This window comes from Peromyscus eremicus, chromosome 6 (assembly GCF_949786415.1).
Source record: "Peromyscus eremicus chromosome 6, PerEre_H2_v1, whole genome shotgun sequence".
Classification (NCBI taxonomy): domain Eukaryota; kingdom Metazoa; phylum Chordata; class Mammalia; order Rodentia; family Cricetidae; genus Peromyscus; species Peromyscus eremicus.
Window position 1 is genome coordinate 119,401,718 of NC_081421.1, and position 26,478 is coordinate 119,428,195.

Here is a 26,478-nt window from a genome sequence, read left to right on the forward strand (position 1 = left end):
CGTGGCCCTAGGCATGGCTGGACTATTAAAGACTCGTTACCAGCTGCATCTGTCCTTCCCTGACGTCCCCCTCCGGGATGCACCCTTCTTTGTTAATGGGGATGATGTAACCATCACTATTGCCTCTGCTGATCTGGTAGCACATCTGGAGCTGGCGGCCAGCTCCAAGATTTGGCATGCTTTTATAGTAAATGTCCTCGTTCTCACTCCTCCTGGAGGGAGACAGGTCCTCTGCCATGTCGGGGCTGCTCTCCGGGTAGGGAGAGTCTCTTAGGTTGGGCATGCTCGTGTACAGAGAGTCTCTGTTGGGGGACTGGAGGTGGTCGTCAGCCTCGGCCGTCAGCTGGGAGACGTAGCTGTCGGTTGCCTCTGGCTTCACTTTCTTCTGGGGTTGGTACAGAAGCGAGTGAGTCCGCTGAGGGATGAGCGGGGCCTCCAGCTCTTTGTGGCGGAACTCCAGCGCTGGGTTGTCGCCATGCATCAAAGATGAGGCGTCGGCCACGATCGCGTCATCTTCGCTGCTGCTGCCACCGATCACGGGTTTCACCGGGAGCTTGAGCTCCAGGTTGTGGGCTTTGCTGCCACCCCGGAGGTTGTTATGCACTAACTCGGAAATGATCATTTTCTCAAACGCCGTGTCATTCAGACTTAGTCCACAGTCCACGACCTGCACCCCGTCGTGGTAGTCCCCCTTGCGCAGTGAGTAGCTGTTGTTGAAGTTACCATTTAGCGGTAGAGTATCCATGGCACTTGTGTCCCTGGCATTGTTCAGTGAATGTCCTGCAACAGAAAAGCGTGCGGTTACCATTACTGCCTCCGGGCCTCCCGAAAGAAACTGCACTTGTCATATACAAAATGTTTTAATGTCGTTCAGGACAAAGTTGAATTTGAAACCTAACACTTGAAAAGTGCCAGGCCTTCCCGCATTCCCAACGGTAAACAGTTGCAACCCTTAGATGACAGGAAGAAGTGTCCAAAAATAACACTGTTTTCCAGGGAGGGAAAAGGGCATCCAGAATATTACTTGATCAATTTGGGGGACACAGTAGTTCATCAATCAGGTTTTGGTCCAATTTCGACACGTTTACAAACAAGACTTCACTCCATGCCCTTGCATAGTTAATGCAAAGCAATTCATTAGTGACGTTTACATTTTAAAGTACAAGACCATGGTTCATAAAATAAAATCAACAGAATTTGTCCTAAACAACACTAAATTAAAAGGAATAAGTCACATACAGAAACCAAAAAGGCAATGTACAACAAAAGCCCACATAACTGGCAAGCAACTTGTAAACAACGGTCTAACATTTCCTTTTTCTGGAGATGAAATTAAATGAAACAAAACAACAACAACAACAACAAAAAGGAATGAAAAAATGGACAGATACAAAGAATTCATGTTGAACAGAGTCAGGCATCTTTCACACTGACAGGACCAGGGTCCACAAGCACCATCCAACACCACGACAGACAGCAGGTGGAATGACTCACTTTGGACAACTCACATTATGTCTGTCTGCTCAGGCTATCTGGCCTAAGAGTAGCTGATATATAAAAGAAAGTAAAATGATTTATTGTAACATGATGAAGAATTTCTAAGCTTCTCAGCAACTTAGTCAGAGCAAGGGTTCAACAAATTAGATTCCCAGCAAAGCAGCCTCGACTTTTCATTGAGTACTTCTTGTTATTTTGAGTTGTGTTTGCCACTTAATATGTCTAATGACAATGGCCTTAGGCTTCGGAAGGTCAAAGTTGGCCTGCAGCCCTGCAGACTGCATCAGTCACAGTGACAGTACCAAATGAACCAGCAGAGACTACTGTACGAGACTGGCCCAAAGACACCATGGGTATGGAGGTCAAATGCAGAAATGTTAGCGATTTCCTAAGTATGGGTCACAGAAATTAAACCAAGAATAGATATTAACTATGGAATGGGAGAAGGTGTCAATCTTAGCTAACAGATATTTTTTTTATTCCTGAAAGAATGAGAGATTGGATAAATCTGCTTGTGATATGAAGAGAGATTCAAGAGGAAAGAAAACAATGGGAACATGCTGTACTTGAATCAGAATTATATTTCCAACAGACACATAAACATGTAAACTAAGACATCACAATGATTGTCAAGCAAATGGGAAAAAGTCAGAGAAAATTAAATGGTCTACACGATGGGAAATTAGGTTCTTCAACCTCAAAATCCTAAACGGGGTGGGTGGGTGGGGAATAATCACCAGTCTACAGAGAGGTCTGAAAAGAAAATTAAAAAAAAAAATCAACAAAAGAATGGCATGATGTTACTGAAATGAAACTGGCCACTGTGAGGCTGCTGCATCGTATGCAAGGCTTGGAGAAGGTCAGGAAAACTTCCATTTTTGGAAAAAGAGGAGAAATGCTCTCTTTATCATGCTCACTCCACTCTTAAAGCTGCAGATATCTTAGAAAACTCACTGTTCTTCAAAGAGAAAAGTCTCTGCATGGTACAAACTTCATGACCAACAACTGACAGCCGATGGAGGAGTCAGCATTAGCCCATGCGAGAATACTGAAAGGAGGGCTAGTGTCTGTTATTCCTTCTTTTACAAAGAATGAAATCATTTCTTCATTACAAAAACTGTCAATTCCATTTGTATCACACTGAGAAAATGAAGTTGTGATTGTTATCTATAAGGCTTTCTTTTGTTTCCTTGATTAGGGTCCCTCAAAAAAGTGCATTATATGCCACTCTTGCTTTCGATTATTGTTAGAAAACACTGGACACTTTTAAGTTGTCACATGGTGAAGACACTAGCGTCTGTTTCCACTGCAATGAGATTCAATCTTCTCACTTTCTTTCCTTTTTATCATTGCTTCCTAAGTATAAAATAATATATGCTGGGTATAATTCAAAAGGTGTTTTCTATGATATACTGCAGATTTAAGACCTCTCTGGTTTTGAAGAGGCATCTTTTTCTGCCCATGTTCAGGTAATTCACTTGAAGACTTTTTGCATAGCCTGTAGCAAGATTACTGTGGGAATGCAGAAATGATAAGTCAATTATTAAGCATTTTGGCTGACAGTACTTCAGGCTTTCGAGAGCAAATTATTTCAGCATTGCACAGACTTCAGTGTGGACAGCATTTGCTACAGACCTCTAGGACTAATGAAAGCCAGTATACAGAGATGCACTGTTGGAATTTGGTAACATTTTAGTTGCAAATTGTGAACCACTTGCCCGCTGAGTCTACTTCATGACTGCTAGGTATGTTTTAATTGTGCCCGTTAAAAATCATGCTGAAAAAATTTACATTTGATAGGCAAAGTTAAGTTTGACTCCCATACTTGTCTCTCTGTAGGTTGCTAGAGGAGAGCATAAGGAAAGTAAGAGAACAAGAGAATGAAAAGAGAAGCTGCAGTTACGTTAAAAAGGAATCGCAAGAAGAACAAAAACAACAGACAAACTGGAACAAAATTCTCTGTTTAATTTAATTGAAATTGTTATTCACAAGTATTATATGCTAGTTTTAACCATATGTTAAAATTTACCAAAAGCTTAAAAAATACTATTGAATATGTTTTTAATAAGCTAGTAAATATAGTCAACAGGACAGGTCAGTGAAAACCTCCCCCTCCCTCAATTAAAAGCCATGGGCACAGACTGACTTAATCACCCCTGTATCCCCAAGGTTCCTTACAAAAAAAAGGAAAACTACATAAAGCTGCACTATACTATAGCTTGATTCTATTGATAATGCTGGATGTAGTTCTCTACACCTGGACATCCAAATTATCTTTAGCTAGTTCATTCCAGAAGCAAAATTTGTCACCAAGGTTTAGAGTCAACTGAATAATATATTATATAGATAGGATACCTCTAAATGATATAAATCTTGAAGATGGGCTCTCGGACCATGTGATGTCAGTCCTGTAATAATATATTAAGATTTATGCCACCTGTGTCAAAAACATGGATAATTACTGCAAATCTATCACGACTGAACTCTTACTATAATATAGTGCAGTTTTAGAAGCCTGGCATGGGCAATACCTTACTTTTTAATTTGAGAAACTAAAGATGTAAGAATAATAAATATATAGCAACGAGTTGTTTTAGAAATCGGATCAGAGCTCTGTTTAGCAGCAAAGAAAGACAGTTTTATTTGTAAGTATGAGCACACCTGGTGAGTTAAACACAGGAGCTGAAGGGGCATTACATACAACTGTTTCAGCGAGCAATGTGTTATAGGGGTTGTTAGTGCCGTGGGGTCGAAGAAGAGGGTTTGTTAGTAGGTAATTGCCAGTCATTCCTAAAGCAAAGAAACAGAAAAAGAGTCCATCAGTGTGCTTATTTCAGTGTTACAGTTGCAGTAGTTTTAGTGAATTCATCAGGGCAGTGGGCAGGCTGGCAACGGAAAGTCTGCTGGAATGTTCCTGACTCTATTTGAACTACTGATTTGAAGGAGAAAGGGGAGGGGGAAGTTCAATTCCAGGAATTCGCAGGTGCTTTCTAAGTCCCCCAAGTAAACACCTGCTGAGAATGACATTTACTAATTTATACAAAATCACTGTTAAACAAAAATGGCAATTAAATGCATGGAGATCAACATTATGCTTCAGGATGCTACTGCTTAATATTAAAACCCTAACCACCAAGGCCCAGCAGAGGGACTTTCAAACTTTCAGACTTACAGGTGTGGGACCGTCCCTCATGAAAACATCTGTGTTGATACTGACTTCCACACAAGCAGGGGGGGAAGCTGCTTCCACAGACATGTAAGAAGAATGACAAACTGCAAAGCTGCACTTATTAAAGGCACAGGCATACATGCTGGGGGGCGAGGAAGGGGGTGAATGATTAGACCAAGACGAGAGCGTTGGTTCTGCAATCTCATTTGCCAGGTTTCAGAAGTGAGTCTGTGAGTAACTGTCCTATGTGACAACCATGTCAATAGAATTAGGGCAACACTGGGGCCCTGGTGAAGCAGGGGCGTCACTCACTCTGCTAAAGCACAAACCTTTACTTATCAATCATGTTTCCCACCACTCATGAAATTTGACTAAAGTGAGGTTAAAATTCAGGCTGCTATGGATGTCACACAGACACCCTTTTCATTTTACAGCCAGACTATGTCATGACAGTTGTACATAGCATAAATCATTAAATCAAAACTGAAAGCGTCTTTCCATGGACTGGCGCAACAACACAAATTTTCCATGCTTGACTGAAATATACTAAGCTTTTATTTGGAAGTACCTGTGGCTTTGTGTTTATGCCTTAATCTTGCTAAGCTCCTACATTTCTGACCTTTATCGTCTAGGAACTAAAATAATTTTTTTGTAATAAATTTGAGTTTTATTACAAAACTTACTCAACACATGGAACTATATGGGGAAGCTGGTTTATATGCTTCCATGCATTTTAATTTACTACAAATATTTTACTACTTAATATTTACTTTAAAAATATGAAATAAAGGCACTTTATGAAAACTGTAAATTTTCAATGTGAATTTGGCGCTGTTTTACACTAATAGCTACTGTAATTCTAGCAAAGTCTGAGGAAGATAACTTTCATAGATGTCTTAGAAAGGACAAGTATGCACTAACAAGTGAAACCTTTTCATCTGTAACTAGGTATGTTTTCAAAAATTAATTTTTCCACCCATGTTCTGTTATCATGGAGTTTAAAATTGTATTTTCTTCCATTATATTATGGAAATAATAAAAATCTATACATACTTCGATGAATGATGTTAAAAGTTGACCCCCAAAGTTTAATAACTGGTGATTTAAACCCACGACAGGTAAGTCCAGCGTCTTCTCTACAGTTAGTCTAGGCTCACACAAAGCACAAACTGTACGCTGTACCCTCAATTCCCCTAATAACTGACCTTGGTTAAGGGTAGAAGTGCTATTGATGTCACCTGAGATAAAAGAAGATTCAGACTGTTTCCTCACGGTGTCATTCCACATCCTCCTTATACGACTCTATTGACAGGAAACAGCAAGAAAAGCACATTACCTCATCAACACATTGATCATCTTAAATCGTTAGTTTTTGGGCTTTTTAAGAATGTGTTTTGTTGTTGGTCCAAAGATGAGGATACCAATACTACCCTGTTCCTACTAAGCACTATTTAATCTTTAATCTAACACACTTTGTGTGGGTTTGTTTACTTATTTATTTATTTATTTGAGGCAGGTTTCGTGTAGCCCAGACTGGCCTCAACTAGCTCTGTAGCCAGGGACGGCCATGAACCTTCTGCCTCCATATCCCTAAGGCCTGGATTACAGGCACATATCACCACATCTAGCTTTAATCTTCCACTCTTATGAGTTGTTTTATTGCCTGGTTTAAAGTGGAGACAAAGAATTATTAAATGAATGTGATGAGTGCCTACTAAAAGCACTGTTCTAGATGACCTGAGAATATGAATTATGACAAACTTCTTAAAGTGCACTCCTTAAAAAGGATGTTCACATCTACACAACACGTTGAGTACATATTTAAGAAGAAACTGAAATCAAAATCCAAAATAACAAGTGAGTACTTACTACCTAGATCACTACAATGAGGAGACAATTAGTACATCTCAAACAGAACATGTCTCCGCAGGCTTTCTCTAAACAAGGTTAATTAAGATGCTGTCAAGCTCTTTGTTACCTGTGTGCCAGAGGAGTAGCGCGCACTGGTGCGGGTGGTTGACGCCTTCACAGAGCTGTGGGGGCTCTCGGTCGGGAGGCCGCCACAGCAGTACCAGTGTCTGAAGCACTTGCCATATTCTTTTCGTACCTGGATTGAATAAATCCAAGACCAGGGGGTTAGTGTGGGCACACTGCTTCCTCCTGTTCTCTCTAGCTAAATGACCAGTGAAGACAACGGAGAAAAAATTAAACTTCTGTAGAGAAAACAGGTTGAACATGACTCAAGTTCAATGTAAGTTGCTGAAATATTAGTCACTAGAGTAACCTCTGTCTGTCCACAGACTGGCTGGTGGTAGCTTTACTATTTCATCTGGAGATGCTTTGGAGTTTACTATTATTGTGCAAATTCTGGTTGTTAATACAAAGTGATATAGTAAAGGTCTCTTCTAAGTACTTAGTAACTGTTTCTTGGCAAAATAATTAGATAAAGAAATTAGCATCTTTGATGCTTCGTTGTACATGATCAATTTGGAAGTCCATCACTGACTGACCTTTTACAAGCTTAGCCTTCCTAAGTAGTCAATACATAAACCTCTGGATTGCACATACAAGGCATCTTTGGCACGAAAACAAACCCAATAAAAAGCACTTTCATGCATTTGCCAATACTTAGGAGGGAATATTTTCCCTGCTTTTTTGCTATATCTACCTTTGGCACCTGCGGAGTCTAAGGTGTTGGTTCAGTCCATTAGCACACAATAGCATTATTTATGTACTTTCTATTCACATTAATGAGTTTTCCATGCTATTTCTTTTATTCCCTGAAGCTGGGGTATATGGTAGACACAAAAATACTAGCCTAAAAGAAAGTTTGGCTTAACCTTTAAAACGTGAAATCCGAGCAACTGAAATAGGCCCCTCATGAACAGTGAGCAGTATAGAAGTGGGGGGAGTGGGGAGGTGTGGGAAGGGGCTGCTAGGTGGTATATAGCTATACTGGTGTATAAACAAGGGTTTTGTAGATTAAAGCTGGACTTTGAAATTAAAATAGACAAGAAAAAAACTGTAAACAAAGAAAATCTTTTCCAGTAGATTATACAATACTTGAGACCATTCCCATCTCATATTTCTGTTACCTGCCTGCAAAGGCCCCAACTGACACTCCTTCCAAAATTAGATAATTAATGTCACAAGAAGACCTTCTAAGCCAAGCGTACCTGCACTGTCATCTTCTCTGTTTTATTAAGTGTCACATATTAGAACAAACATGAATGGCTCATCCAAGCATTAAAAATGAAGCTTTCATTTTAGTTTTTCAACTTAACCATCTTATGTTATATTCTTAACAGTCTATCATGGCAACTCCCACGAAGAAACATGGAAGGCTGAGTAGAACATATTCAGAAGGGCAGGATGTGTGATGCTTTTAAAACGTCGCTGTTAATGTAAGAAGCCAGTGGAAATTCCATGCTCGAGGAATACACACAGCTCTCTGAAGAAGCAGTCTCCTAAACCTTCTGCTGCCGAGGCTAAGCTTTATGTCAAAGCTGGTGGACATGACCTCTGAGAAATGATCAAGATGTGACCATGTGCTTTATGCAGGATGCTCACTTACATAAGACACACAGAGAAGTGGCAGTGGTTACCAAGGACATCCCTGTACAATGTTTAAAATGTTAAAAGTACGTTGTTATTAAAACACAAGGTATCTTAGGAAAAATTCTACCCATGTAACGGTCATTAGTAGCTCTGAAAAGCTGTATAACCAAGACAATGGCAATCAAAAATGGTATTTTATCCAAATAACACCTTCTGGTGTTGGTTTTGCCTAATGCCTATATTGCTATGACTGTACATTATCTGTCAGTATTTCACGTTCCACTGTCATTATCTCAAAATTACAGCTTATTCAAAGCCGATGGAAGCAACAACACTATCATCTTGTCAGGGCTGAAAACTTAATAGTTTTCACTTTCACAATTCTCTTTCTCTGTTCAATTTAGTGACCAGCTAGTAGTAACGGAATCAAAGACTACATTAGACATGCAGGCAGGGAAGGGTGATTCCTTGTGAAAGGCACATAAATTCTAAACTTAAATGGCAGCTAAGTTGTTTCCTTGGTTCCTTGGCTACAGATTCAAGGTTTTCATCCTCAACTTTCATTTTCAAATTTATTTTTGCTGACTCTACTCCACATACATGAAATCAGGACAAAATAATCAGAGGCAAAACACTAAATGACCGTTGTTTTAGATCTTTCAAAATCACTCACAAGGTAACATTAATATTAATCTTTTGTATGTCTGGAGCTTTAAAAATTAATGCTATTTGTCCTTGGATTCATTTTCATTTTGGACTAGTGTATTCCTATGAGTGAGCTAAGACTAAATTTAACCTTGTATTTTTTTAAGCTTGTAACTATACACAGATATTTCACAAACTCTTCCACCAAAGAAGGGGCTCTTGCATAAGCATCTAGCTTGCTGTTGTCCCAAACTGAGACTCAGAAGGTGGCTGGTGCTATGCAACTCTGCATGGGTGCTTACATTTCCAGACAGGTATTAAAGAAAATTACAATATGACACTGTTTCTGAACAAGCCAGCTGTCAGGAGAAATCTTCTCCAGCCCCATTCTCAAGTCAAAGGCCAAGTGAAGGAAGGCTCTCCCCAGGTGTCCTTCACTTACTTTCTTTTGAAGAGCACAGTGGAAGATGAAAATGAACAGTCCCTGGAAAGCATTAAAGGTGGTGAAGAGATATGCCATCACAACAGTCTCCTCATTAACAAAAAGAAACCCAAAGGACCAGGTTAGGCCCAGCAGACACAGAAGGGCAAACGCGCCAAGCACCCAAGACCTGAAAAAATAAAGTGGATTTTTTTTAACAGGTTCAATGAGGGGAGCAACATTTATCTCATTTAGTAACGACTCAGTAGTAGAGGTTGACTTGTTCTATGTTCACTCAAATTCAACAGCATTTTGGCTTTAACCTTCCATTGGTTAAGAAAGAACAACATTTAGTACTGCAGCCTCCAGTGAGTACAGCAACAGCGGGTATGGCCTTTTCTCGCTCCAGAATGAACAGGCATCAAAACTATATTAAAATGCAAGGTGTAAAATATCCCCCGTGGCTTTATTGTCTTTCGTGTGAATTTTAGTGAAAGAAATTAAGGAGTCCTTAATTAGTTTACTCCTATATTTTTATTCCTGTGGTGTACTCATACGACACTAGATAATGTGACACCCACAGAAAGGTTAAATGGCAGATAATCACAGAGAGCCTAACTTCAGAGTCTAATAAACTCGACTGAGGTGAGCCTATGAAATTACAATGAAAGTATGAAGAAGCCTAGCTGAAATGAGTTAAAAACAAAACCAAACAAAACACAAGAACAAGTTGAAAATAAAATATTCTGGCAGAGATTTCATCATGAAAAGCTTAAGAGAAAAGAACTGCAGGAAACGGGGCGGAATGAGAAGGGTTTAGAGTCATTGCATTCCATGTCTAACTAATGATCTTACTTGATAAATGGCTTATTATCTTCATAGCTAGAAAGCATTATAAGCAGAAAAGAGAAACAAAATTATTAGACAGAATTAAAATAGAAAGTAATAAGAAATCATTTATATATTTTATAAATTAGTCAAAATTAAGAATGTCAAAATGCAGAGGCAAGCAATTAAAAAAATAAAGGCATATCATAGTTTAAGGATACTACAGCAAACTAGATACTCCAAAATAACTATAAAAATTAAGAGCAATTCATGATACTGACGGATTTGCAAAAAAAATATAAATCATGCTATAAGTTCGTTAATGTAGGGTTCTACCTTACCCAGGTAAGTCCGTATTATAGTAGCCATCACAAACACGGTAATTACTGGTGTAGGTGAGAAGACAGAGAGAGGAAAGGGAAGAAAAGAGAGAGACGCTAGCGATTAGCTCTCTCTCTTACCATGCAACATGCAATGAAGCTGGCACTAACCTATTTAAAACATCTAATTAAAAAAATATTACCCTTACTATAATCTGCCATTTTTTAACATTAAAAATATTATTTTCACAATCCTGGCATATCCAACTTTAACACCTCCTTGAATTCTACATTAAGACTCGCATTTTAAAAATAAGTCTGAAAATGCTTCCATAGCTGATTTAATGAATCAACAGCTATCAATTTTGGGTTAATTAGATAGCATTTTCACTAATAGAATAGTGCAGATTTTATTCAGCATTGAGATAAAAGTAAACACTTGTTTAATTAGCATGAAAACAACAGATAATCTTCAAGATAACAATAGTAATAGAGTACATTCTCTTAGGAAAACAGGATTAGGAGGAGAAACTGCTCAGAATCCTTAAATCAAAAAGTCATTTAACAAAACAAACTTAATATAATCATATCAGCCATGCAAACAGGACCATCATTTGGAATTGCATTTTAAATTCAAATGAAATCACTATAGTGCTATGAAATTTCCATGAAGCCACAGAAACAATTTCTCCACTCTAGATCAAGTCAGAAATTATCTACTTCTTGACCAATGCCCGCAACATGGTAATGGAAATTCAACCTCGATCAGTAAAATTTCACTCAGAATCCCTTCTACAGCTGCCAGAAGGCAGAAACGCCTGTGTTCCCTGTGGGGAATATCTTTTACTGAGCTCGTCAAGTATAACAGTTCAAATACAAAATACTTACTTAATGTTTTCCAACCTGCTAGAATCTGGTTTCAAAGTGTTTGAATGTTTCACCATTTTGCACAGCGTGATCACCAGGAAAATAATATTTAGCTGTTTTAATGAAGAAAGAAAGAATCGGATCACTACGAACAATGAATAAAATACATTTTGCAAATTCAGTTAATGAGTTCACCCAGTTCAGTACCCATAGCATATGGACACTGTATACAGCAAGTCAATTTTCACTTATGTATACAGTGATGGGTTCAGTCTGTGTGGAAAACACCCTGGCTATTATGATCGATCTAACAGATCATTTGACATGGAATTGCAAGCTCATTAAGCCAGTATCATGTGGTAATGATTACATTAATTAAAAAAACCTAAATTAGTTTCTTTAGCTAAGTGTAGTCGAAGGCCTAAAAGCCACCTAATAGAGACCCTGAAAAGAATTCTGAGAAGCACATTTGCATCAAGTATCTGCAGTGGAAGAATTGCTGAGTTCTAAAGACCTGGCTGAGAGCCTACCTCTTGATGGTTACCAACTAAACCAGAAAAATGATGTTTGCACAATCTACATCTAAGGTAACTGAGAGGAGCCAATTAAATAACATTCATGAAACAGTTCAAACTACTAAGAAGGTAACGTTTTTACTGTCTGCATACTTTCCATCTAACTAACGTTAAAAGCCTTTCGCCCTTTCTTTCCTTGTTTACACTTGCAAGAACTTGGTCAATTCCAACCGAATGATCCTACTAAGTATTCAGCTGTGTGAGGACTTTAGGGGCAATTAAAAGCAAACCAGGGAGGCTGGAATTTGATGTGGAAGTGCTGGATTCCCTAGAGGTCAGATGCATGGACAAAGAAGAAAGTGGGGGCATTTTGACTGAGGAGAGGCAAAGGCTGGTAAATTCAGCAGCTTCTAGTCACAGGCTGATAGTTGGAGGGGAGCACTTCCCTGTTTATGCCCTAAAACTAGAGCTAAGTGAGACTACCCCTGAACCCTTCTTGTGGTATTTCATTCCTTCATTCAGAAGCCTATCTGTTCATGGTTTTTTGAGAACTCAGCATAACCTGGGGTCTTCTGGTCCTTGTGGAAGACTCAGGAAGCATATACTGTATGAGGAGATGTATTCTGCTTCTGGGTGAGAGATAATCAACTATGTTATCATATGACCCTTTTCACCCAGTCACAGTGACGCATAAGCAAATGACCCACACTAATTCATTATTTCTTCTGATCTTGTAATCATGAAGCATGATACAGGCCAATACATTAAAAATTTCCAGCTATCCCTATTAATGAGTTTGGGAGCAAGGTGAATACTTAAAGCTGTGTATCATTTTTTTGCCTAATACATCTTATTATTTCTCTTAGATGTAAAATTTCCTCCTTTAAGGGATAAAATGAGGTTAAGGGACATAACCTACACATGTTGACAGATGGCCTACCTTTCCCTGATAGTTACTTAAGGGCAAAACAGATATTTGTTTAACTTCTTAAAAGAGTTATCAGGCAAAAGAGAAAACCATAGGAACATTTCTTGCTTTATTTTTACAGGATTATTCCAGGTGGTTTAGAGACATGCTTTCATTCACAGAGATGGGACACATCACATATTTCACCCAACAGATATTTTCTTGACTGGCTTGTGCTGCACTAAGATGTGTTTATCATTCTGTGGACACTTAAGACACAGCCTCTACCTCTGAGAAATCAGAATTCTCTGTGGTAATGGAGTAAGCACCGATAACTTTCTAAAGAATCATGGTAAAGAGTATTTTTACCATTTTTCAAATGCAAAGGCAAAAATCAGCAGTGTCATCAGTTTACTCTTTTATACATTGGCTGGCCGCCTTTACTAGTCACATTAAAGGATGACTGGGAGGCAGCAGAGCACCCCAGCAAGTCCAGGCTCTACTTCGGTTCTCAGTCTACATTAGTCGGGGTAGGAGCTGCTGAAAGATACTCTCTATGTAAATATACTAAATACAACAGTCCAAAAGCAAGGAAAACAAAAGAATGGACTCCAACTCTTGGGTGAGATAGCCTTCTTTACAAAAGTAGATAAAAATCTTTCAATCCTCTATTTTTGAATGCCCTGAATATAGAGTATTTGTTCATTCGTTCCGTTTGTTCATTCATTCATTCTTTCTTTCTTTTGTTCATTTGTTTTACTTATTTGTTTAGTTATTTTTTTTTTTGATACAGGGTCTAATTATGTAGCTCTGGCTGGCCTATAACTCACTGTGTAGACTATATAGACCAGGCTAACAATGTATTCAGAGATCTGCTTGCCTTTGCCTCCCAAGTGCTGGGATTAAACATGCATGCACTACAGCTATCTAGTTTAGAGTATTTCAAGAAGACTCAAAAGAGAATCACCTTAAAGATACAATACACTCCATGAAAAATTATGATGGAAAAAATAATAAAATGCTCAACAGGCTTTTATATTCAAATTGTTTTTCAAGTGTCTATGAATTTTCCACTTTAAAGAAATGGAAAAAGATAATGATAGCTAATGACACACTGTCATAAAACTTTCAGTTAACTCATATACAATACTTTAGTCTCCGAAGAAAAATTACTTGAAAACACAGAAGTAATGGAGCAAGGGTATATTTAATAGGACAAAAATGTTGTCGTTTCTAAACAAAGTAATTATAAAAGGAGGCTTATAAGGAGTACTCAAGGCACAAGATGGCAAAAAAATGTCAATCTGAGAGTTTTCTCCATGCTTATTAAATATTAAAATTTCACTGATATATATTATTTTCAGTGAACCAGAGAAATAGAAAAAATGTTTGTGACATAGATATTGAAAAATTAAATATGCTACCATCAACATACACAGCGAACTTCCTCCTGGAATGGAACAGAATGTTGACTGAAGCACAAAGGATGTTTTATAGTTCTCACTTACCTAATGTTTAAATATTTTAACACTAAATTTCAGTTTCATACAATAAGGTTGTTACTATAATTTTTTCAGGAGGCAATACACTCGACAAAAAATTATGATTTTGTATGTTAGAGTGTTTTATCATACTTCCACTCCCGTTTTCTCCTCTACTTCTTCCTTGCTCTTTTAATATGGAACAGTGGGACCCAAATCCAGACACCAAAAGGCAGGTAAGAGCAGCTTCAGTAAAATCTATGGTCCAGAACAGTCACCTTAAGACAACAGGCTGCTTTCGAATAAATGACTGTCTACAAACGTGAGTTCCTTTCTGTGCGATTTCAAGACATACATGACTTTCTAGTCTATACTACTGTATTTCCGTTTCGTCTGTTTTTAAATAACAGAATAGGTGATTTCATTTACTTTAACTTTTTTCCTTCCTTATTTTATTTTTAGTGTCTTCTCTAGGCTTTGAAAAACTAAAGAAATCCCAACAACCAGACAGCCTCTATTTCTCACTGGAAGGCAGACAGAGACACAGGAAGTGGTGACCACCCACACCACCCAGTCCTTCTACTGTCACTTCCTGTCTGATTGCAACACCCCCACCCCCTAGTCTTTGTTGTCCCCCCCCAACACAAATACTACTAAATACTAATGTGTTTAAACAGAAGGGGATATGTTAAAAGATTTATCAGTGGGTAAGGAAAAGGGCTAGGCTACATATACATGCAAAGCTTTGTCTAAACTCAATTACTCACATAAATCAGTACATTTAGATTATTAAACAGAACTGTATTAGGTATGTATATTAACCCAACAGCCTAAATACACAGGGTGATAATTTATTTGGAGGGAGGAATTCGTTCAGGAATTATTCCTACATTAACTCTATACTGTGGGCTGATATATGATGTGGGCATGTACAAGTCTAAACATTCAGATATTTCGTTATTTCTTAGTAGAACTTCATATAAAAGTTGGGAGCAGAACCAGAAGGGGGTAAAAAAATTCTACTCAGCAAATAAATAAATAAATAAATAACCAAGCTGGGATACTCTTCCAATGACTAATAATACCCAATCATAAATGCATAAATTATTATATTTAAATAATACTTTGCTAAGCTAATGGCACTGCGGAGTTAAGCATCACCTATGTTGCTAGGCATGACCATACAAAAGGGCTTTTAAAAAGGGAAAGTTCCCAGGGATTAGAGGAAAGCCCAGTTTGCTTTATGGTCATCAGCTTGCTCCATTGAATCACATCTGTCTGGGCTTAGCAGCTTTAAATTCATTCCACAGCTTGCAGGGCTGACATGGATATGATAAGACAGAAGAACAGAAAAAGCGCTCTGAAATAACCTGGCTGAACTGCACATGTTCTGACCCTTTTTGTCCTCCCTAGGGCTTTTGCTACCTGGCAAATGCAAGTCTAAAACCGCACTTGTGTCTCCAGATCTTTGCTGTTAGCCAAGCAGAAACCGATTTCCCCTGGACGAGCAGCCAGAGAGGTGTTCTCTGAAGAAGACTTCTAAGTGAGTATGTGAGCTGAACTCTTACTGAACTGAATTAATTATTAATGATGCAGATGGAGCTGTCCAAATGATAAGAACAGCTCCTGACGTGTCATGATCCAAGCCTTCATTAAACCATTTCAGGCATACTAATGGTTTCCCCTGCTCATTACTAACTGGCACTTTTCTCATAGATATAATAAGTCCAGTGCCTGTAGGCAAGACATTCTATAGAAAGGCATTAAGTAGGAAGTTTTATCTCCCACAGCCTCGTACTTTTCTTCATAGAATATTACAAAGGTATACCTATTTAAAACTATTAAGTTAAAATTATTTCAACTCAGTCATAATTCAAAATACATTTTCTTGGAATAGCAAGAAATGTTTTGTTACAAGAATATTCCTTACAGGGACAGTATATAAAATAATCTGTATTATTGAGATTCATGTTAGAATTACATTTTAAATGTCTTGTATCACCACAGTATCTACTTAGGTGAATGTGTTTTTTAACATATATATGCTACACAATCTTATTTCTCAATTTAGGTTAGACATTGTATTTCAAGGTATTGTTTTGCATTCTCTCTGTGATGGGATAATTAGAGGGCAAAGCAATCTCAGAATTTCAAGGAGATCTGTATGCAACTGTTACCTACCAGTTTCTTTTGCTTTTAAGTTGGGATGTGACCTAGAGCCTTCCATAGTTTAGCCTGAAGGCAGAGTATAAATGATGACCAGAGACTGATAAATAGGGGGCTCTCATTATAAATGGGCGATGGGCCAAAATATCCTTTACCCATTTCTTACTGAGTACACATTAACTTGTTTTTCAAGAAAAAATGTTTTTTAATGTATTAGTTAGCTAACCTTTAGAGATAAAATTCTCAGTCAACAGAAGTAAGCATGTGACAGTTTTAGTCCCAAATATCCTAACACAGCCTTTATATTTAATTCAAAGTACAAATATTTTTGCTTTAGGAGGTTCTAAAGAAGCCAATGTCTTTAAGGATAGTAACTCTACGTGGCCGCTATTAGTCATTGCATTCTAGAATAAACTGAGGATGTGGTCTCATACACTCAGGGGCAGAACTGTGGCCATTGCCTAGAGAGAATAATCTGATGAGAAATCACCATCTCAGGAACACTGACAATATTTCAGTGGTTTATACAGACATTCATCTCAAGTGTTCATTTTGCTTTGTTAAAGTAGTTGTGTGAAATAACTATAGCAAGAATTAAAACGTACACACTATTTTTCGGTGTTTTCAGTTTTGTTCACCAACAATGTTTTTACATTAATTATTTGTGTGAGATCGATATTAGTTGTCCTTCTCGATCATGCTACCTTATGTTTGAAGAAAGGCTGCACACTGCGGTGAAGGACAATTCAACTGGTCTGCCTTGCACGGTGTACCAGGGATCTTACTGTCTCTGTCTCCCCAGCTCTGGGGTTAGAGATTCTCCTGGCCACACTTGGATTGCTTTTCCCATGGCTACAAGTCCTTATGCTTGCACAGCAAGGGCTTTACTAATTGAACTATGAACTTTTCTTTCTGAATTTTATAAAACACTAGTTAACATTAAAACACCCTGTAAAATTTCTTTAGGAAAAAAATTAGAAAAAGAATTAATAGCAACAAAATATTTAAAATAGCAACAGCTACTGTGTTTAAAGACATCAATTCTGGATAGATGATATTTAAACTGGTGTTTTTTTTCAAGCTTCTAAAGGCTATTAATACTCATTTCTATCTGCATTGTACTGTAACTAGGTCAAAGTTTTAAACTATAAAATCCTGATATTGCATTTCCAATATGATTACAGATAATATAGGAGGTTTTAAAAATAACTTAATGTTACTACTGTTGACTTATATAAAATTCATTTAAGAATAGTTACTGATTTTTAAAAAGTATATTAAGTCTTCAAAAGGAATCCTTATTTCTAATGAATTTAAAATTCATTTACTATCCTTTTTGTTAATCTAAGCTTTATAAAGATTTATGATCTAAAAGAATTTAAGGTATGGACATTCACTTAAAAAGTACTATTAGACTAAAACAAAAAATAAAGTAATGTTCATTTGCCTTTCTAAAACAGTCAAACAATTCTTAACATGGTGGATGAGTGGTTTTTTTTCCATGTCATTTGTTTATTTGTTATTATTATGCTGTTTCAGCACACTGATATAGAAATAGCACAGGGTACGTTTCAGAGAGGTGGTTTTTCAGGCATAGTTAATTAGCCAGTGTACAACTTTCAATAATGATAACAGTCTAAATACGCAACACAGTATGGTCCTGTTAATAGACGTGTTTACACATCTTCGACTGCATAATTAGCAGTGAAGGGGCATATTTTTGTTTGAGTACGACTGTTACAGTAGCAGTTCAAAAGGCTGTGAAAGTAAGTCTGCTTACCAGAATAATGAAGGTAACAGGCCCAATGAAACTCCATATGAAATAGTTATCAACGTGAAGCCAGCAACTATTTGGGAAGGAGAGCAAATGTATTAAGTAGCTTTCCTGGATCCTTACATGAAGCAGAGAAACAAAACCACAAAAATTCAGCCAAGAAACTATCCCTCCATGAGCCTTTGAAAATTCATTAATCATGGGCAAGAAGAATTGTAATAATTCTGAATCGGCTCTGACCCAACAAAGTTTAGCAGTTTGTTTACTTCGACCTGCAGCAGGTTTCATTTTAGGCACAGTATTGGATAGAAGTTTTCATAGGGAAAACTGGATTTCCTACCCTATCCCTGAAGCCCTAGGACCTTCAACTTCCTTAGAAATGATCCCAAACAATATTCCACATTGCATCATCATTCTAAAGTTTTGTATATAATCTTCAAAATTTGTCTTTCAGGTTGATCAGAATTAAATTGCTTAACAGAATTTAAAGAAACTATTCAGAAGGCATTAATGGCAAAACAGTATAACATAAATATCTCCATTAGGAATGAACCAATACTGGGAGAAAAAGAAAAGCATACAACTTCCACAGCATTAAAGTATATGATGCACAAACTCATTAAGACACACTTTAGCTAGTGGTTCATATTTCATACAATAAGGAATCCTCATTGAATTTCTTTTGTTTATTTCATCATCAATAAAGTCATAGGTTTCTTAACTATAAACAAATCTTAACTAATTTTATCAGAGGAAAAAATAAAGAGTTGGAAGTCAAACTCATGCCTTTAGCCAATGAAATCATTAGAGAAGTGCTATAGCTTCATTCTGTCTCTGTTAATATCTGTATCTTTTAAGAACAAGAAAGGGTGACTCATTTTAATCCCTGCAAAGTTCCCGGTAAAATATTATCAAAGTAAAACATATGGGATAGAATGTATCCCATACCGTAACAATGCAGGAGAATCAACTGCACAGGGAGGTGTGGAAGCACTAGCTTAAGTCAGATGCATTAAATTCAGGAGAATTTGTTACTTAATATCTTTCTGAGGCCAAAAAGTTATTTACTTTTTCAATTTGTTTCAGGTCAATCTTTTGTGTTAAAAAAGAAAGTCCATAATTTAGAATCTGCCTCACCAGAGAACAAATCCTTTGAACCCAGAAAATTACAGAAGACTTGATTGTAATTTGTGCACGGCATGCCCATTCTCTCCCCAATAAAGCTTTCAGATGCTATTTTAGTCTGTCAGGGACCCTCACTGACAGCTAACAGGCTTTAAAAAATTATTCACTTGAAAAACACTCAGGTCGCTTGCAATTACTTACGCCGTTTCTGTCCCATAGCTCTTATAGTCAATAGCAGCCGAAACACCAACCACGGTGGCAGGGAACAAGTATCCGGCGACATAATAATATTTCTTCCTTGAATATTCGCTCTCGAAAACTTCAACTAACATTAAGTAGAGCTGAACACCTTCTAGGAACATCCAAGAAAAAGCTGCTAGAAAGAAAAAGTGCAAAAGCCCTGCGAACACAGGGCATGCAATCTGTGAAGGGAAAGAAGAAAAACAGAAAGGATATCTGTGAGTACAAAGCGTCCACTCTCAAACGAGAAACAGTCACTGGCAGAATCACTAGTGTTGTTTAAATACCTCATCATCAGTATTTCACACACACATGCGTGCACACAACACACATGTATGCACACATACACATTTTCCCATAAACGGACACAAACTAAAGGCCTGGTAAAATATCAAGAGCACAATGTTTGAAAAACAGGCCACCAAGTGTGACAGACTTCCTCACTAAGCAATTACTATTATAGTGAAATTAAGTATCCAGTAGGAAGAAAGATCTTTAAATTCACTCCTCAAACTCCCTACAGTGCACTCTAATGCCCCCACCCCGTGGGTGTTTGCTTCACAAGTTTGCAGAACAGTTGAATGCAGACATATTATCTCTATTTATAACAGAATTTTAAAAGCTTGTTTTAATGACAAATATCTTCACTCTAATTATGTAGGATTAATTCCTTTTTGTTTCTGGGTCAGATGAATGCAGAGTGATGCATTAATGAATTATGCTCTGTGTCTGACACTGAGGCCTTGTGATGATGAATAAATGCTGAAAGCGTGAAGAAAAGACTGTTGGTCAGAATGCCTATATAAGCAAAGTAGGAATTTGGAAAGTGCCATCTTTTTATTACAGGGTCCCCTGCAGTCTTCTATTGTATAACAAGCCAGAAAAATGCACTCTTACTTTATTTTGAATACATTCATAATAACGTTACTGAGTGAGCTGTCTTATAATTTATCACAAGTTATCTTTCACTGTGACCATCAATTGCATCAAACAACAAGGCCAAATCCTCATGTCAGCATCACATCTGCACTCACAGCTAATAGACCTAAGGTCAGCCAACTCAAAAGATACTTACCGAGTAGCCTGTCTTATCAATGCCTATGAGAAAAATAAATTCAGCAATGAAAAGGTTGATACAAAGGTTCTTGTGGATAGTATTGCGGTCACTCTGTAAACCTCGGAAGAAACAGAAGGTGAAGATGCAGATAGCCAGGCACACGAGGGAGACGACGATGCCCACCCAGGTGATGACTTTCAGCAGCAGCTCATGAACTCCGTTATACTGGAAAAGAGAAAGTGTGAAGAACGTCAGCATTCCACATTACCAAGAGGAATGCAGCTTCTACCCAAGTCTCTGATGAAGAATATTCAGGTGTTCAAGCGAGGGATGACAGATAAAAATGTAGACTGTGTAATGGAGTTAAAGATTGTATTACTGGATTTACTACTTTAAAAGGATTTAACAAAGAGGGAGATTTTATACAGAAAATGATGCAAGAAGACAAATTTTTTAAAACAACTATTAAAACAATTATCTTAAAAATGTAGACAAAATATTTCCATGACATGAAGACTAATTATGATGAAAATAATTAGCATTTTAATGATTGTGCAGCTAATACATAATCCAACTTTTAAGTTTTCCTTTGCTCTTTTGGTTGATACGAAGTTTTGTACTGTTCTTTTCGTGGAATGAGCAGAGTCTGGGGTGAAAACCAGAGTCTTTCTCAGGCTAGCCAAACACTACCATTGAGCCACATCCCTGGCCCCATGCTATGTACTGAATATTTTTTATTATCTACTATCACTCTCTTTAACAAGAGGAAAAACTATGTAGTCATATTCCAGAAGGTTTTCTGATTTTTTTCAAAGTCTGCAGTTCTATATAATGTGCCAACTGTTAAAGCAACACTGTGAGAAGGGATTCCACAATTCAGTATTGGAATGGCATCCCACATCTGGGAGCCTGTGGTGCTCTTAAGCTCCCACTGCTTTCTGTTCTTAAAACCCTTGATTGCCTCTGAAAAACATCTTTCCACAAAGGTGGGCAGGAACTTAGCACAAGTTTGTAATGTGAGAAAGTACCAAGACTTCTGAGCATACACGGACAGGGTAAGAACAATTAGAGACCCGCATTACTTTGTTTGCTTTTTAGTTACGATAAGCACCCAAAGATGGACTGTTACACAAGCTGTTTTGAATCTCTGAGGTCTTTCCCTGAGACTAATTAGAAGTGAAAATACTTACTGAAATTTCCCTGTGGGCCATGAGAATAGCAAAATTGGTTAGGTGGCTGCATGCACATGTTGTGCGAGTTTTATTAGTGTCAACCAGCTTGCAGCCCTGGGTAGACCAATATCCCATCATGGTTCTTTCTGAGTAGTTCCAGAAGGAGCAGTTTGCATTGAAATAATTGTCAGGCTGGGAAATAAAATGACAAGATAAAATTAGGATTTTACACTCAAAGATGGCAATAGCAATTGTTTAATATGTGTAAAAGGTAATTTAGATTAAACTTTGCATGTTTCAGACAATAAAGTTTTTCATCAGCAAAATTGTAGACTATGTTATACAAGGCACATATCTAGCTTAAAGGGGGGCTTTATAGTCCAAAACACTCTAACGTGTACTCTAAATTACCAGAGATCCATTTCACACAATTACAATTTCCATCTTATGATTTTACCTACTGATGAGTACATTAGACTCTTTCCCCCTTTTCTGATAAGATTAAGGTTGTGAATTTGTTCTAAGAAAATCCTTTAGTCACCAAGTGTCTTAAAAAAGAACTATGTTTAATTTGGGGTCCTTTTTATGATTACTTGTTAGTGACAGCTTAGATACACTTGAAACACGGTTCACACCATAAGGCTCTTAAGAGCAAATCAAATACAGTCAATATTAGACAGGCTCTACAACTACACAACCTAGTCTCGTCTGTGCGGGACACTTGGTTGTCTCCAGGCATTCATTCACTCTACTGTAACAGCCCATCTTCCAACAAAGCAGGAGTCTGTGCTGGGAGGCACCACAGACAAGGCTACCTCCTCAATTCTGAATTTTTAAATGCAATGTTTGATAAAAGCTGAGCCAAATATGATTAATTTTAGTATGTATAAGTGCATGTATTTGTGTGTATGTGCTTGCATGCTTGTGTGCATGTGTGCAGATGCATGTGTACATGAGCCCACTATAACTAATTAAAAAATAATGATTAGCCATACTAAAAAAATTAAGAGTCTTAAGAGTTAATATTCAGATATCCTGCTGCTAAGGTAAGAGTTAATTTTCATCCAAAAACAAATTAGAGTCATTTACATTTTCTTGTTGATTACTGAATTAGCTTTCATTAAGAATACACTTAAGTTCTAATAATCACTGAACCAGGCTCATTTAATTTTATGTTCACAGACTTAAATAAACTTGTGTCTCTGACCCAGTACAACATTTAAAATTCAAATGAAAAGGTCTTCTCCTTCCACCCACCCACCCTCTCCTTCCTGCATCCTCAGCGTGCCAGCCTGGCTTTCCTTTCTGGGAGGGTTAGCCCTCCCGTGACTTCATTAGCATACACTAGCTTACATCAATGTGCGGCAGCGTGAACAGCACCGGGTCTGTCAAGTACACCCTGCTGGACTCCTTGTTGATGGAGACGGAAATGACGTGGGAGTTCACTGCAATGGTGCTGTTACGACCCATGAAGTCTGCACCCAGCTTTATGGTCGCATTCTCAGTACTCAAGAACTGCCCCAGACTACGGTAAATGATGAACACCAGCTTTGCCAGCCCTAGGGACGAAGAAATGGTCACAGGATTCACAACAAATCACTTCGGATGAGAAAGCAAGTGGCAAAACAAGAATACAGTGAGAAAATTCAAGGGACTATTTAGGTAGATCTAAATCAAGTCCATTGGGAAAGTAATGCATTATTTCAAATGCTAAGCCATTTCTGCTGTATTAAGAATAAATTTTCAAGACAGAACAGGTTCAACTCCACAGTTTTGTTTTAAAGAGGGAAAAGTAAGGTGGGAAGGCACGAGAAGACAAGGGAAAAGCAGGGCTCTCCCTCTCACCGTTCCTGCTGTTCTGCTTGACAGTGTTTGCGGAGAGCTGGATGGAGCTGCCGGCCCCCTTGATGCCCAGAGGGAATTTAAAGTCTTGGACCTGCCCTTCGGTACTGAGTACAGCAACTTCCAGAGCTGGACGAAACAAAGAAAAAAAGGGGGTGGTTATTCTTTAAAGTACAAATAGACAAAAGAGAATCCCAAAGGAATTACAGCTTTCTTTTTTCTATTTGTAAAACTTTGTTCATTTGGAGGTTTTGTATTTTGTAACATTTTGGTGACCATCCCTTAGTGGAAAGTGAGTACAAATCTGAATGTCTTCATGGCACAGGTACATCTCTTTCTAGGTAGAAGAGATTTTAATAGAACTATGTAATGCAAAGTTTGTAGTTACACATTTTTCTAATTTCTACAAGCAGTAAGAGCGGTAGAGAATATTAATGAGAAACTGTCGGCAGACAGATGTAATTTCACTCCCCTCTTTGATACAAAAATAGTCATACCCCTGCACTCTCATTACTCAAATACTATTTTGACATTTTGGTTTTTTGTAAATATGAAAATATGGGCATTCAGAGATTCTTAGAAGTAATTCAGCCTCAACTCAAACCTCTCAACTGCAAGTTTATAGTGGCGCCTGTGTGACTCTTAGACCCCCATCCGTGCAGACACAGGCTATTGCCCTTACTGAGTCACACTGGAAAAGACCAAGCAGCAGGTAAGTAGATGGTCTCCCTGCTTATATTGATTCTTCGTGAGGGGCAAGGTATCCAGTGTGGAAACATGACTGACTCGAGCGTTTCTCCAAGGACAACACCCAGCAGAAAGGCCCAGAGTGGCCAGTGGCAGCAGACACATGAGAATCATGAGTTCAAAGTCATCCTCAGTTACACAGAATATCCCAACCCAGCCTGGCTCTATGAGACCCTGCCAACAAAACAAAATAAAGCAAAACACTCACACCCTCCCTCTCTGATATATAATTATCTCCTCCTCACACTGAATGGGTCTATAATTACTAATTATTCCTCTTAAAAGCAAATAAAACAACAACAAAAAAATCTGAGTTTCATGCAAATTCAGATGTTCCAGGCACACTTTTAAGAATTAGCTAATTTCACTTACATTATATTTACTATTTAGCTTAAAAATTATGTTCATAGAAAAGAAAAACTGATATGAACTTTCTAAAGTAATGGGATTATTACTACACATGACTATTGATTTTTAAAGAAATGAAACAATGGATATGAAATAATCAACTTTATAAAAGTAAGTGTGCATCAGCCAGCAAACATTGTAACAGAGAATAGAAACATTTCAGAAAAATTAAACCTGATGGAAAGAAACTTTCAAAACCTCAATAGTTTCTGACCTCAATGTATCAATTCGTAGTTTAATATACACTTAATTTTAAATAAATTAATATCTTCTCTTTCAGAAAACAGGATATCGATGTGTGCTAACCACTTCACAAGCTTCTCACTGATTAAAGTGTTACAAAAACAATCCTTAGTAAAATATGCTATATGCCACATTTTAAATATAATAGCCTAAAGAAATCAACAAGTGTAACTAGTTAGTATATTAGAAAACAGTATTATAATTAATCAAACTTTAAAAATTAAATATTATTAGCAGAAAATGTTCAGTACATTTCAACTTGCTTGATGAAAAATAAAAAAACACAACTTTACAACACAGTAGGAATAAAGGAACAGCTCCCTGAGCTGGAGGTTTTCCTCTCAGAATGGTGGTTTGTGTCCATGCAAACGTCCAGGATGATGAAAACACCCTTTAAAGAAGAAGGACTCTTACTGGTGTGTTTTAACTTATCATTATCTTAGAATGCTATGTAACAATTAAAAAAAAATCAAAGGAAATGTAAACTGTGAGGGTATAACAACTCATTACTCACAGAAAGTGTAATTAAGAAATAGGCCATTGTGTAATTCTCTTTAATTTGAAGAACTCTGGTACTTGTTAGAATACCAATCTATGAGTAAAATATAATTCTAATAAAAATTCGAGCAAGACCTTATGACTGTAGAGGACTTGAAAAACTGATCTTAAAATCCATATGCATGAGATGTACACAAAGGCAGTCAAGGAAATTCCTCAAGGAGAAATATTGAAAGGCTCAAACCTCCTAGCATCACTGAAAACAAGACAGTACTGCCCCAAAGCAGGTAATACTAGATCCTGCTACCATGCTGACACTTGCAGAACCTTGTTGGATGGCAAGAGACGGGGAAGGGAGCACATCATGTGCTGACAGAAGCACAGAGAGAACCGATTCACTCACATGGAAAAAGCCGGATCAGCTGCTTCTACCACAAAACACAATGAAACATAAACTTTAGAAAGACTACAGCCAAATGTAAAACCACAAAGATGAATACCTTACAAATTTACAAAGTTATAAAACATGGGATCATTATAAAATCACAGTAGAGATGGTTTTTCTAAAGCAGGAAGCCAAGAGTAAAATGTCTTTGGTATCAAAAACTCCAACCCTAAAACTAAAGACTAATCAATTAATTGTACATCACTATCATGTAAAATAATAGCTTCAAAATAGTTAAAAAGGAAAGGAAAGGAGTTTTTAAACTGCATAATCCTCAACAAATTAGTGGTGAGAACACAGAGAATGTAAAGAAATAGATAAAGAGGGAAATGCTGGGAACAACAAATTCACAGATAAAAACAAAACAGCTGAATGAAAAGAAATGCTTCAACACAGAAGGACACTACAGGTAAAAGCAGGAATGGGATCAATCCAAACTGATTAACAAAAGTTATGTCCAAACGAAGTGTCAGCCTGTGGTGGTGCAGTGTTTTTACCAGTGAGGACAGAAATTGGAAAAGTTAGGCAGAGGAAAAACTGGAAAATATTTAGT

General features: G+C 37.5%; 1 protein-coding gene and 1 long non-coding RNA gene across 6 annotated transcripts in view; one reads left to right on the forward strand and one right to left on the reverse strand.

Moving 5' to 3' along the window:
• LOC131913661 (uncharacterized) overlaps positions 1-3,555 on the forward strand; it is a 9,632-nt gene extending 6,077 nt beyond the window's left edge. Inside the window, exon 3 of the long non-coding RNA XR_009379948.1 lies at positions 3,337-3,555. This is a non-coding gene — a long non-coding RNA (uncharacterized LOC131913661). The remainder of the gene's footprint in view (positions 1-3,336) is intronic.
• Positions 7-26,478, reverse strand: part of Adgrl2 (adhesion G protein-coupled receptor L2) — a 175,305-nt gene continuing 148,833 nt past the window's right edge. For 2 of the 5 annotated variants that reach the window (XM_059266433.1, XM_059266432.1), the window contains 12 exons: positions 23,588-23,713; positions 23,096-23,301; positions 21,761-21,934; positions 20,589-20,795; positions 19,475-19,695; positions 18,155-18,221; positions 11,327-11,418; positions 9,312-9,480; positions 6,645-6,773; positions 5,872-5,968; positions 3,853-3,905; positions 647-780 (listed from right to left, as the gene is read on the reverse strand). In XM_059266433.1, the coding sequence (XP_059122416.1) occupies positions 769-780; positions 3,853-3,905; positions 5,872-5,968; positions 6,645-6,773; positions 9,312-9,480; positions 11,327-11,418; positions 18,155-18,221; positions 19,475-19,695; positions 20,589-20,795; positions 21,761-21,934; positions 23,096-23,301; positions 23,588-23,713 (1,553 nt within the window). In that variant the 3' untranslated portion in view covers positions 647-768. Of the gene's footprint in view, positions 781-3,852; positions 3,906-4,158; positions 4,288-5,871; positions 5,969-6,644; positions 6,774-9,311; positions 9,481-11,326; positions 11,419-18,154; positions 18,222-19,474; positions 19,696-20,588; positions 20,796-21,760; positions 21,935-23,095; positions 23,302-23,587; positions 23,714-26,478 lie in introns of all 5 variants that reach the window. The other 3 variants (XM_059266431.1, XM_059266430.1, XM_059266434.1) reach the window with 2 other exon arrangements.